This window comes from Apium graveolens, chromosome 4 (assembly GCF_009905375.1).
Source record: "Apium graveolens cultivar Ventura chromosome 4, ASM990537v1, whole genome shotgun sequence".
NCBI classification, from domain to species: Eukaryota; Viridiplantae; Streptophyta; class Magnoliopsida; order Apiales; family Apiaceae; genus Apium; species Apium graveolens.
This window is the reverse complement of record NC_133650.1, coordinates 75600434-75613728: the sequence shown is the minus strand read 5'-3', so window position 1 is coordinate 75613728 and position 13295 is coordinate 75600434. Positions and strand designations below refer to the sequence as shown.

Sequence of the window (13295 nt, the reverse complement as noted above, 5' to 3'; positions counted from 1 at the left end):
ACAGAAGATCCCAATATGCACATTAGGGATTTCATTGAGATCTGCGAGAAGATAACTTCGTATTTTGGTAACTCTTTCAAGTTCAACGGTGTTTCTGAAGATGTTGTGAAGCTGAGACTATTCCCATTCTCTCTGAGGGACAAGGCTAAGAGCTGGTTACACTCTCCACCAGCTGGTTCGATTACTACTTGGGAAGATCCTGCTCAAAAGTTTCTCACTAAATTCTTCCCTATGGCAAAGACAACTGCAATCAGGAATGCTCTTACTCAATTTGCGCAGCAATCAGGAGAATCTTTATATTAAGCTTGGGAGCACTACAAGGAGATGCTTAGGAAGTGTCCTCATCATGGAATACCTGATTGGATGATCATCAATTGTTTTTATAATGGTTTGGGAGCACAGTCCAGACCCATGCTCGATGCAGCATCAGGTGGAGCCTTATGGGCTAAGAGCTATGATAAAGATTACGATCTAATTGAACTGATGGCTACCAATGAATATCAGTATCCAACTCAGAGATTGCCACAGAGCAAGGTGGCAGGAGTTCTTCAAGTGGATACAGCTACGACTATCACTACTCAACTAAAGGCATTATCTATAAAGATCGATTTGCTGGCTAACTATAGAGTTCATCAGAGGACGAATGTTTGTGAGCTTTGTGCAGGTTCGCATGCGACGGAGCAATGCGCTATATCTAGTGAATCAACTCAGTTTATGAGCAACTTTCAGAGATCGCAGCAACCAGTTCCAGACCCTTATCATCCTGGCAACTGGAATCATCCTAACTTCAGCTGGAGCAACAATCAGAATGCGATGCAACAGCCGTTCCAGCAGTTTAAAAATAAGCAATTCAATCACCCTGGTTTTCAGAAACAACTCGCACCAATATAAAAACTTCAACCTCAAACTCATAGAGGTGCAGGTCAATATTCGATTGAAAAATATGAATTGGAGAAGTTGAGGCTTATGTGCAAAAATCAGGCTCTTATATGCCAAAGCCATGTTGTTTCTATCAAGACTCTGGAGAACCAGATAGGACAAATTGCTAACACCTTATTGAATCGACTACCGGAAATGCTTTCTAGTGATACAAAAGTTCCAGGAAAGAGGGAAGCAGAAGAGCAGGTTAAGGCAATTACATTGAGGTCTGGGAAGGTTGCAAGCCTTGAAAAATCTCAAGTTCCGGAATCTGAAGTTTTGGCTGAAGAAGAAGTACTGAAGGATGCCGAGGTGGAACCAAGGAAGAAAAATATGGAACACACTCCTCCTGAGGGTAATACAGGGGAGAAGCAGGTCTATCCTCCACCTCCTTTTCCTAAGAGGCTACAGAAGCAGAAGTTGGATAAGCAATTTGCTAAGTTTCTGGAGGTGTTCAAGAAACTTCATATCAACATACCTTTCGCTGAAGCTCTTGAACAGGTGCCTAGCTATGCGAGGTTTATGAAAGGTATTCTCTCTCGGAAAGTGAAGCTCGATGACTTAGAGACTGTTGCTCTAACGGAGGAATGCAGTGTTGTGCTGCAACAGAAGTTACCTCCGAAGCTTAAAGATCCTGGAAGCTTCACTATTCCTTGCACTATTGGAAACTTGTCTTTCGACAAGTGTTTATGTGACTTGGGAGCTAGAATCAATCTGATGCCCTTGTCTATTTTCAAGAAGCCTGGTCTACCTGATCCGAAGCCAACATATATGTCCTTGCAGTTGGCCGATCGTTCTATTACATATCCACGAGGCATTGTGGAGGATGTGTTGGTCAAGGTGGACAAACTTATCTTTCCTGTTGACTTTGTAATTCTTGATTTTGAGGAGGATAAGAAGATTCCCATCATCTTGGGAAGACCATTCTTGGCTATAGGCCGAACTATGATCAATGTGTAAAAAGGAGAGCTTACGATGAAGGTTCACGATCAAAAGGTCACTTTTAATGTGTTCAAGGCAATAAAGTTACCCATAGCTAAAGAGGAGTGTTTTAAGGTAGAGTGGGTCGACTATGTAGTGAATTCGGAGCTTGAGCAATTGCCAAAGTCAGATACCTTAGAGAGATCCTTAACAAGGGAGTTATATAGTAAAGATGAAGAAGGGGCATAACAACTGCAGGTTTTGAATGCACCTCCGTGGAAGAGGAAGTTGGATATGCCATTCGATTCTCTTGGGTTAGAAGAGCTGAAAATTTCCCAGGAGCTTCTCGAACCGTCAATTTAAGAAGCTCTCACACTTGAGCTCAACCCACTGCCAGATCACTTGAGTTATGCATTCTTAGGTGCACCATCGGACAAGGGGTTGGAATATATCTATGATAAGCTAAAGGGTGACCGAACGGTTCCCCTCGTATTTACAGATGGTCCCTATCATGCACCACAGATAATTGATAGGTTTGGTATTGGTGATGCGCAGTATAGAAGGTTGATTCGACGTATTGAGGCCATGCACGACATTCACCGTGGTTTTGCTGCAGATTTGATATACGCTCTAGGTATTGTTTCCCGAGACACTAGTGTCGAGATTGATTGGCCACCTGATCCTCCACCCGAAGAGGGTGATCCTCCTGCTAACTAGGTATGCCTGAAATCATTATTATTACCTTCAATGAGGACATTGAAAATTTTAAGTTTGGGGGTGATAATGTAAGGATTAGTTTGTGTGTGTCCATATAGTTCATATAGATTCATGTTGCATATAGTTGTATTTCATTCGTAGTGTTGCATGATTGTTCATATAGGACATATTTGTTTGTTTTTTATGTGATTTCATATAGTTGCATTTGCATGCATATTTAGCATGATCCCTTAAGATCAACTATGCTATTTGATTAGTTGATGTTGATGTGAGTGTAGTGATGATGAATAGAGGGATGTTTAAGTCCTAATGAATTGATTTGCATGCCAGAAACAAATATTTTCACAAAGTCTTATAGGGTTGCTTTTGATGTAGATCATGATCATACTTGTTTGTTGTTGATATTTAATCACTTGGTTATATTTAGAATATTTGGTATCCTTGTAATGACAAAAAACACATTGAATTTTTAAACTGGAGAAAAACTTGGATTTCATTGCTAATTGTTGTAAGGCTAGGCGTCAAATGGCTAGTAGCCAGCTCATAATTTATGAGTAGTCTAGGGTTGAATGAGATGGAGCGAAACACACTCATTCAAAATTGTTGGAAAAAAAAGAAAAAAAGAAAAGAAAAAAAAGTATGTATTTATGCATAATTGATGAAGAGTGAGCTCTTTAATACTCGAGTTATTAAGTTCTTGGGTATTTTGTGCCTAGTGACCTAAGATTTTTCATAGTCCGGGATCCGCTAACCTAATGCTCGCTACATGGGTATTATTGCATTAGTCTTTTGGGACCTCATTCATTGCACGGTCAAATAAGCATCTTTGTTATGTGTTCAATAATAGCGTGAATCCTTGTATAACTCTAGTAGAAAGGAGGTGTTGTGAGTCATTATGCGTTTATTGTATATTCTGTTTATAAACTTTTGATTTTTTCGATGATAGATAAATTATGGTTATTGATCTAGTGTCGATAGTATATCTGTTAAGCATCCACACATGCACATTCTGGTTTGTGAGTTGATTTGTGAGATTTACTTGAGCTCTGTTTTGAGTCATTGCATTCTTAGAGGCATTAGCTTGTTAGTTGGTTATGATTATTCTGAGGGGATCAATTGCATTATCATTTAGTTGCATTTATGTAGTTGCATTCATGCATTAGTTTTGTTTTGTAGTTTTAAGTCTGTTTATGCTTGAGGACAAGCATCGATTCAAGTTTGGGGGTGTGATAAGTGGATTTTATATCTACTTGGAACACTTCATTACAGGCTTAAGTTGGTGTTTTGGACTCAAGTTGTTGGTATTTTTGATGTGTTTTTGCGTTATTATATTTCAGGCATCAGTTAAATGAAAAAAGGAGCTTTTCAAAGAAATATGCTGAAAAGAGATCAGAGTTATAAGCCTAGGCCATTCTCAAGTTGTAGAGAATCTCGTTAGCTTTGTGTGGGCAGTGAATCTCCTAATTTTGACGAGCAGAACTCAAGATATGGCCAAAACAAGATTTGTCAGAAAAATTCCAGAATGTCAGCGCGGTCGCGCCCGAAGGCACGCAGCCGCACCCGGTTTCTGCCCCAGAATCCTGATTTTAGTCGAAATTGAAGTTTTTGAGAGTCCTGGTCATCCTAGAGCCTATATATACCCATAAAAAAAGACGTTTTTAACAACAAGGAGGCCTGTGAGAGCAATAAGAAGACCTAGAGAGCATGAGAAGGCTACGGAGAAGAAGAATTTTGTTTTCTTTAATATAGTTGATACTTGGATGCTCGTTTTTGATTTGTTCTTGAACCCTAGTACTCTCATATTTTCTATTATCATGCTTTCATTGGAACCCATGGTGACGATGAGTTCGGTTATGAACTAATCGTTATCGTGGGGTTCTTGCGGATTTATTTTTGGATTTCTTTAGTTAAATTATTTCGATACCTTAGTATGTGGTGATTGTATGATAACGTAGTATTGGTTGTGCTTATTCGTCTTATGTGGGTAGCTAACATATAAGATAATATGTTAATCTCTATTGAAGCGACATTGAATATAGAGGTTTAGTACTTGCCATGCTAGCATAGGTTCATTTATTTATTATGCATGATTCATAGGTAATTTTAACCATCTTACTTTCCCTATGTAATCACGATAGATTACTTGTGCATTAAAACGTTATGTTTTCAATTCTTATAGACATATAAGGACTAAGCATAATTGGTGTCTATTCAACTTCTATCTCTTTTGTGGATGTTTGGTAGTAGGGTATTCGTACAACGAAATTTGGCATTTACTAGTTTCGTGTTACCTGATTAGTGTCATAACCATTACATGCTAAGGTTAAGAACAAAAAGGCTATTGAATGAAGTATTTAATGAAGTTAGGACCCCATGTTTGTCATATATAGCAATTCAACCTCAATTCTCTTAGTTAATGTTATTTAGTATAATCTCTTAATTTAATTAAAACCCAATTTTTTATTTGTCTTAGCATTGAACGATAACCATATATTTTTGTATAGGTGCATAAATTGAACTTAACCTAAACCAGTCTCTGTGAGAACGAATCTGATTTATATCTTATACTACTTGCGAACGTGTATACTTATGTGAATTTTAGCGCGTGTTTACGCCCTAACAGTGGTCATTAAAGTTCACCGACTCAAATATTTTACTTGTTTGTTGCTTTTTAAGGTACTCAAGGGAGCGTGTATGCTAAAGCGTTCTCGATCTCGAAAGAGAACACTGGATAAAGCAAAGGAGGAAGTTGTAGAAGTGGTCTTAGTTGAAAAAGTTGAAGAAGCTCTTGTTGCAATGGGTGAACCAGAAGCGTATACGAAGGCTTTGATGGATTATTCTCAACCGAAGATCAATGATATTCAGTCTAGCATTGTCAGACCAACCATCGCGACTAACACTTTTCAAATCAAGGCTAGCACGATTCAGATGGTGCAGAATTCAGTTCAGTTTCACTACGCCATAAGTGGGCTATTGTAATTCCTAAATGGTGTTACAATAGGCCCCAAAAGCGTTACAATAGGTCTATTGTAACACCAGGGGGCGTTACGTATACGAGCATTACAATAGATACCCTAATGTAACACTTCACCGATCTATTGTAACAGAGAGGAAAATGTTACAATAGGCACCTACTGTAACACTAACAGGCCCAAATATAACACAAAATGAGTGATACAATAGCTTGATCAAGATTGCATAAGTGGGACCACTGGTGCCACGTGGTCTCACGTGGACCCACCTTTGGGTCCCGCATTGCCTATTGTAACAGTAGATTTTATTTATTGTAACACCAGTTTTTAGTTAGGCAACACTGGAATATGTGTATTGTAACAGCCTTTTTATCTATTGTAACACTAGTAACATATGTAATGTAACATTATATGTAGACAAATATTATACCAGAACAAGCAAATGTAACAGTCTTTTTATCTATTTTTGAAATTATTCTCATGACCTTCTATCGGACACTTTTCTAAATTACATTGTTTTTTCCTGTTAAAAAATATAGGGAATAAAGGGCACAACATCATGCTCGTACTATAATCAATATGTAATTACACATGAAGCTTGTAATTTAAAACTCAGGTGGAATAGGCATACTTGTGACATAAAAGAGGTGCTAATGTTGCATACCTGAAAAGATACCACATAGAATTAATGATCGCTCATGGAATGTATAAATGTGAAACAGGTAAAGACAGAAGTCAATCTGCGCCCTTAAGAATAACTTTTGAATTCTTAAATGGTACAATCAGCCCAGGATGATAATTTGGTCATAACAATATACCTCTCTTGGCCATAAGTATCCCATATCTTAAAATTGACTGTTGTAGAATCTTGCAAGGCTATTGTTTGTGACAAAACGAAGCCCCAACAGTTACCTGAAAATGTAATCCTTATATAAGAAATTAAAATAGATTAATGATTAAGGATTGTTCATAAATAATTACACACACATGCAACATAACAAAGACTTCACGCCACTTTAAAATAGTAGAACTTTGTATACTCATAAACAACTTACCTTGGATGTTAACTGTAACAGCTGACAGTTTTTTTAAAGTTACGCCATCACTGTAACAGCATTGCAAAAATAAAAAATAATGTTAGTAATATGTAAAAGGTGATGAGTTCAGCTGCTAATGGAGAACAGGGTGATGAAACCCTGGTGAATTAAAACTTGTATAAATTGTACAAGACAACCAATGCAGAACAGTTTCAAGCCTGATATTACCAAGATAATTGTATAGCTGATAAGGAAAGAGATAGCATAGAGAATTTGAAATTTAAAAGAACAAGTTTGAGAGACAGATGATACTTAAAACTAAACTAATACCAAGAAATGTTAATTCATGTGTATTTGTGTTGCTCTGTTAAGCCATCGGCTCTGTGATGCATATAATATACTACCTTAAAACATTTTTAAATATTATTTAATTATTAGCCAGAATTAAAATTTTAATTTCTAATATAATAAACAATGTTAGAGTTATGTATTTTTATTTTATAATATATGTAAGTAATGTTTGCTAATTTTGTTTTTGCCATTTTTAAATATGTTATTATTCTTATTATTATAATAACTTTTCTTTAATTTATAATTTATAAGTTGAAATATTTATATAGATATAAAAGTATAAAATTACTATCATGAATATATATTTTTTATTAAAACACGTATTTTATTTTTAATTGTATTAAATAAAACTAACTTAAATTTACTTTAATTATATGCACAGCCAAAGATACATGAAGAAAAGATACATGAAGAGAACTCATCAGTTTAATTAAAAAAATCAGATATCTTTCCTACAAAATTTTGAAGCCAATAAACTAATTTTTTCTGAGAACTTCTCCTCGAGCTTATCTACATTGTAGCCAATGTCATACATAAGAGTAGAGCATACATAATTACATAAAAACTAGTTTAAAAAAGTTAATGAAAAATCACCACAGTTTTGTCAACCACCCAGAATCACAATGCTGCTCTATAAGTATTAGAAAGAAAAGATTTACAAGGATAAAACTAGTTTATTTACCTGATTGCACTTGTAGGTACAATAGGTGCAACACTTATAGTCTTTTCCATCTTTTTCTTTTCAGTTTTATAGTACAGGTTACTATTCCATCCTTGTTCCTTGAACTGTGCAATAATCTGAAGTTATCCTAAAATAAAAATGTGTTATTGTCTATACATGCCTGACAGCCTGAGAAAAATTTAGAATTATAATAGATAATATAACCTCAGTAAGCCTCCTATCAAATTCATTCTGGACATCTTTACTTTGTTGCTTCATTGCCTTCACAATTGATGCATTGTGACAAGTTTTCCATCCATACAATTTATCGACCTGAAAAGTTAAATACCCAAATGTTCCTTTAGCAATTTTGCGAAGAAAAGGGACATAAGGTACTTCAGTCCATGTAGCTAATCCAAAGTCACACAAATACAGAATCATTTAAAGTATTAAGATTAACATTTTAATCAATCATCTAATATGTTCCTTCTATAAAATCAATATTAACTACAATGTAAGAATTTTACTAAACAAAGCTCATCTCTCACCTTCGGGTTTTTATTGGAAGAGAGAAGAATGTTTGAGGGCTTAATGTCTCTATGAACTACACATCTATCAGTTCCATTATATAAATACCCAATGGCCTCTGCAATTCCTGTAGCAACCTCATACCTCACAGACCAGGGAAGTGAACAACCGCCATATACACCCTTTTTCTTTTCTGCAATATACACAATTTTGTTAGATAGAGTTTGAAGTTATCAAGATGAACACTAGAATTAATAAGAGTTAAAAACCATACCATGCAAATATCTCTCTAGGTTTCCACCAGACACATACTTGTACAACAAAAACAAGCCCTCATCCAAATCAACACAAAATCCGACAAGAGGAACAATTAAGGGATTGTAGAGAGAACTAGCAATCATTAGTTCCCTACATACACATAAATAATTCAACAAAACCAGTGCATATATACACACATATATAAACAGAACCCAATCGAATTTGAGAAAAGCCCTAATTAGGACATACATTCCTAAAACTAGAAACCCAATTGAATATGAGAAAAAGCTCTAACGTCCAATTTCACAGCTCTAGTCACCTGAATTTCATAATGAAATATATGTTAATTGAAGAAAATATTTAGATATGTTAAAATCGGAGCAAATAGAGTAGATATTTACCACTAAATCTGAGTAAAAGAAAAAAGCCCCAATTTGAAGCCCTAAAACCCTGAAAAATCAAATAAATTGAAAAATTAGTAAAGGCCTTCAAATTAGAGCCATAAACATGTGTATTCAAATACCAAATCTTCATTGTATTCTTCAATTCATTCTTCGATACGGTGTTTTCAGAAAGCCGAGAGAGAATATTGGTAAAAGAGTCGACAGAGCAAATGTTTGGAAGAGGGTGGGTTTGTCTCTGTGTTTTTTGGTCCAAGTACCACTGTGTTTTCATCCGGAGGGAAAAATACCGACCAATAATTCACGTAGTGTGCTATTTTTTAATAATTTATATTTTACTTTTTAATTTGAAATATTAAATTATTATTTATTAAATAAAAATTAACAAAGCAACTTTTATATTAACGAATAAATTTTATAAATTTTATTATATATATATATATTACATTTTTCATTCACTAATAACCAGAATATAGTTTTATTAATTTATAAGAATATTTCCACTTTAATATTTTTTAAAATTAAAAAAAGTAACTAATGTAACACCAGGTGCTGGTGTTACATGTTGTGCAACACCGCTATTTCAATGCAACACTAGTTTTATAGCTATCGTAACGGTAATTGACTAGTGTTATAATAGAGCAAAAATTTCTTAGCTAATGTAACGCTCCTTGTAACACTTGCATTACAGTAGCCCACTTATGGCGTAGTGTTTGGGGGTTCTCCAACGGAAGATCCCAACATGCATATCAGAGATTTCATCGAGATCTGCGATACTTTCAAATTCAACAACGTGTCTGAAGATGCTATAAAGTTAAGGCTTTTTCCATTCTCTCTGAGGGATAAAGCTAAGTTGGTTGCATTCACTACCTCCAGGCTCTATCACTAAATGAGAAGATCTTGCTCAAAAGTTTCTTACTAAGTTCTTTCCTATGGCAAAGAATGATGCAATCAGGAATGCTCTTACTCAATTTGCGCATCAATCAGGAGAGTCTTTGTGTGAAGCTTGGGATCGTTATAAGGAGATGCTTAGAAAGTGTCATCATCATAGAATGCCTGATTGGATGATTATTAACTGCTTTTATAATGGCTTGAGAGCACAGTCTAGACCCATGCTCGATGCAGCGTCAGGTGGAGCCTTATGGGCTAAGAGCTACGATGAAGCTTAGAAGTTAATTGAACTGATGGCTGCTAATGAATACTAGAACCCTTCTCAGAGACTAAATCAAGGCAAGGTAGAAGGAATTCTAGAGGTGGATGCAACTATTGCGATAGCTGCTCAGCTTAAGGTTTTGACGATGAAGGTGGATTCTTTGGCTAATTATGGACTTAATCATATTACTAGTGTTTGTGAGCTTTGTGCTGGTGTGCATATAGACAGAGTAGTGAGCTATATCTAGTGAATCAGCTCAGTTCGTGAGCAACTTTCAGAGGTCGCATCACCCAGTTCCAGCCACCTACCATCCCAACAACCGTAATCATCCTAACTTTAGTTGGAGCAACACTCGGAATGTGGTTCAACAACCTTATCGGCAGTATGCAGCAAAGCAGTACAACCTTCCTGGTTTTCAACAACCGCAATATGCTCCAAGACAACAACTCCAACTTCAGCAGTTACCACATGGAGGTACAAGTCAATCTAATGAAAAATATTAATTGTAGGAGTTGAGGCTCATGTGCAAGAGCCAAGATAATGTCTTGGTCAAGGTGGACAAACTCATTTTTCCTGCTGATTTTGTAATTCTTTCTTTCGAGGAGGACAAAAAGATTCCCATAATCTTGGGAAGACCATTCTTGGCTGGCCGAACCTTGATAGATGTGCAGAAGGGTGAGCTCATTATGCGAGTGCTGGATCAGGATGTGACTTTTAACGTATTCAATACAATGAAATTCCCTACTGATAATGAGGAGTGCTTAAAAGTGAAATTGGTTGATTCTATGGTTACTTCAGAACTTGTTCAAATGCTAAGGTCTGATGCCTTAGAGAAGGCCTTGTTGGGGAATTCAGATAGTGAAGATGATGAAGGTGATGAGCAGTTGCAGTATTTGAATGTTTCTCCTTGGAAGAGAAGGCTAGATATGCCTTTTGAATCTCTTGGAACGTAAGAACTGAAAAATGCTGAGGAGCGTCTCAAGCCATCTATCGAGGAAGCTCCTACGCTCGAGCTTAAACCATTGCCTAGACACTTGAGGTATGCTTTTTATGTGATGCATCTACTTTTCCTGTTATTATTACATCTAACCTTTCAGGTAGTGATGAGGAAAAGCTCTTGAGAATTATGAAAGAGTTCAAATCAGCAATTGGATGGACTATAGCAGATATCAAGGGAATTAGCCCTTCATATTGCATGCATAAAAAATTTGCTAGAGAAAGGAAGTAAGCCGACTGTTGAGCAACAGATAAGGCTAAATCCGATAATGAAAGAGGTTGTGAAGAAGGAAATTCTCAAGTGTCTAGATGCAGGGATCATCTATCCTATTTCTGACAGTTCTTGGCTGAGTCCAATTCAGTGTGTGTCGAAGAAAGGAGGCATCACAGTGGTTGCTAATGACAAAAATGAGCTCATTCCTACTCGAACAGTCACGGGGTGGAGAGTTTGCATGGATTATAGGAAGCTAAACAAATCCACAAGGAAGGATCACTTTCCTCTTCCTTTTATTGATTAGATGTTTGACATGTTGGCTGTGCATGAGTACTACTATCTTATGGATGGCTATTCGGGTTATAATCAGATTTGTATCACTCCGGAAGATCAAGAAAATACAACCTTCACTTGTCTATTTGGTACTTTTGCTTTTAGAAGAGTTTCTTTTGGGTTGTGTGGTACACTTGCCACATTTCAGAGATACATGATGGCTATTTTTTCTAACATGATTGGACAGAATATGGAGGTGTTTATAGATGATTTTTCTGTGTTCGGAAATTCTTTCGACGAGTGCTTGCATAATCTTGGCGCAGTTCTTAAAAGGTGTATTGAGACCAATCTGGTTCTCAACTAGGAGAAATGTCACTTTATGGTGCAACAGGGCATCATTCTTGGGCGCAAGGTCTCTAGTAAGGGTCTTGAGGTGGACAAAGCCAAGGTGGGGGTCATTGAAAACCTTCCTCCACCAATTTCTGTTAAGGGAGTACGCAGCTTTCTTGGTCATGCAGGCTTCCATATGCGGTTCGTCAAGGACTTTTCTAAAATCTCTAAACCGTTGTGCAATCTTCTAAAGAAAGATGTTCCTTTTAAGTTTGATGATGAGTGTCGAGCTGCTTTTGAGATATTAAAGAAGAGTTTAATCACGGCACCTGTCATAAAAAACCTGATTGGAATGAGCCTTTTGAAATGATGTGCAATGCAAGTGACTATGCAGTTGGAGCAGTTCTTGGGCAAAGGAAGAACAACATATTTCATTTGGTCTACTATGCTAGTAAGACCCTCAATGGTGCTTAACTGAACTATACTACTACTGAGAAATAACTCTTAGCCATTTTCTATGGTTTTGAGAAGTTTCGATCTTATTTGTTTGGGACAAAGATGAATTTTCACTGATCACGCTGATATTCGCTATCTGGTCTCAAAGAAGAACTCGAAGCCTAGATTGATTCGATGGGTTCTTTTACTTCAGGAGTTTGAATTGGAGATCAAGGATAGGAAAGGTACTGAGAATCAAGTCGCTGATCATCTATCTCGGGTAGAAGATCCAAGTACAGCTTTACAGGATAAGACATTGATTAATGAGTCTTTTCCCTATGAGTAATTATTTGGGGTGCAAGAGGAAGAACTGTGGTTCGCAGACATTGTGAACTACCTTGTGAGCAATATTATACCTCCAGACTTGTCTTCTACTCAAAGGAAGAAGTTTCTTCATGAGGTGAAGTGGTACATATGGGATGAGCCATTTTCATTTAGACAAGGAGCTGACCAAATCATCAGGAGATGTATTCTTTACAGTGAGACATAGGGTATCTTATGAGACTGTCATTCGACTGTTTATGGAGGCCACTATGGTGGAGAGAAGACAGTAGCTCGTATCCTTCAAGCAGGATTCTTCTGGCCTATATTGTTTAAGGATGCGCATCGGTTCATTTTGAAGTATGATCGCTGCCAGCGTGTGGGTAATATGTCTAAGAGGGATGAGATGCTTCTTAATGAGCTTCTCGAGGTTGAGGTCTTCGATGTTTGGGGAATTGACTTTATGGGGCCATTTGTCTCATCTTGCAATAATCAGTATATCTTGTTGGCGGTTGATTATATCTCGAAATGGGTGGGAGTCAAGGCTTTGCCAATGAATGATGCAAAGGTAGTGCTTAATTTTCTTCATAAGCAGATATTCACAAGATTTGGGACTCCAAGAGTCATAATCAGTGATGAGGGATCACATTTCTGCAATCACAAGTCCACTGCTATGATACAGCGATATAATGTGAATCATCGCATTGCTACAGCCTACCATCCTCAGACTAATGGTCAAGCTGAGGTGTCTAACAGAGAGATCAAGCATTTTCTAGAGAAGGTTGTATGTCTATCAAGAAAGGATTGGT

At 36.8% G+C, this 13295-nt stretch overlaps 1 protein-coding gene and 2 non-coding genes across 7 annotated transcripts; all 3 read right to left on the bottom strand.

Moving 5' to 3' along the window:
* Positions 1 to 246: 246 nt before the first annotated feature.
* On the bottom strand, positions 247 to 353 carry LOC141723226 (small nucleolar RNA R71). Its single transcript, XR_012576212.1, has one exon. It is a non-coding gene; the product is annotated as a small nucleolar RNA R71 (small nucleolar RNA).
* Positions 354 to 5923: 5570 nt separating this feature from the next.
* On the bottom strand, positions 5924 to 9039 carry LOC141718073 (uncharacterized). 5 transcript variants are annotated; one of them, XM_074520433.1, is made up of 10 exons: positions 8887 to 9038; positions 8765 to 8813; positions 8613 to 8682; positions 8380 to 8513; positions 8126 to 8298; positions 7803 to 7910; positions 7599 to 7714; positions 6584 to 6633; positions 6347 to 6440; positions 5924 to 6192 (listed from the first exon to the last, which is right to left on the bottom strand). In XM_074520433.1, coding segments are annotated over exons 3-10 (729 nt in total). In that variant the 5' UTR covers positions 8615 to 8682; positions 8765 to 8813; positions 8887 to 9038; the 3' UTR covers positions 5924 to 6140. The 5 variants fall into 5 exon arrangements, 4 of the variants coding, with proteins under 4 accessions (XP_074376534.1, XP_074376532.1, XP_074376533.1 ...); XM_074520431.1 differs by having other exon boundaries at positions 8380 to 8682; positions 8887 to 9039; XM_074520432.1 differs by having other exon boundaries at positions 8765 to 9026.
* Positions 9040 to 9713: 674 nt separating this feature from the next.
* LOC141722004 (small nucleolar RNA R71) lies at positions 9714 to 9818 on the bottom strand. Its single transcript, XR_012575042.1, has one exon. It is a non-coding gene; the product is annotated as a small nucleolar RNA R71 (small nucleolar RNA).
* Between the last annotated feature and the right edge of the window lie 3477 nt (positions 9819 to 13295).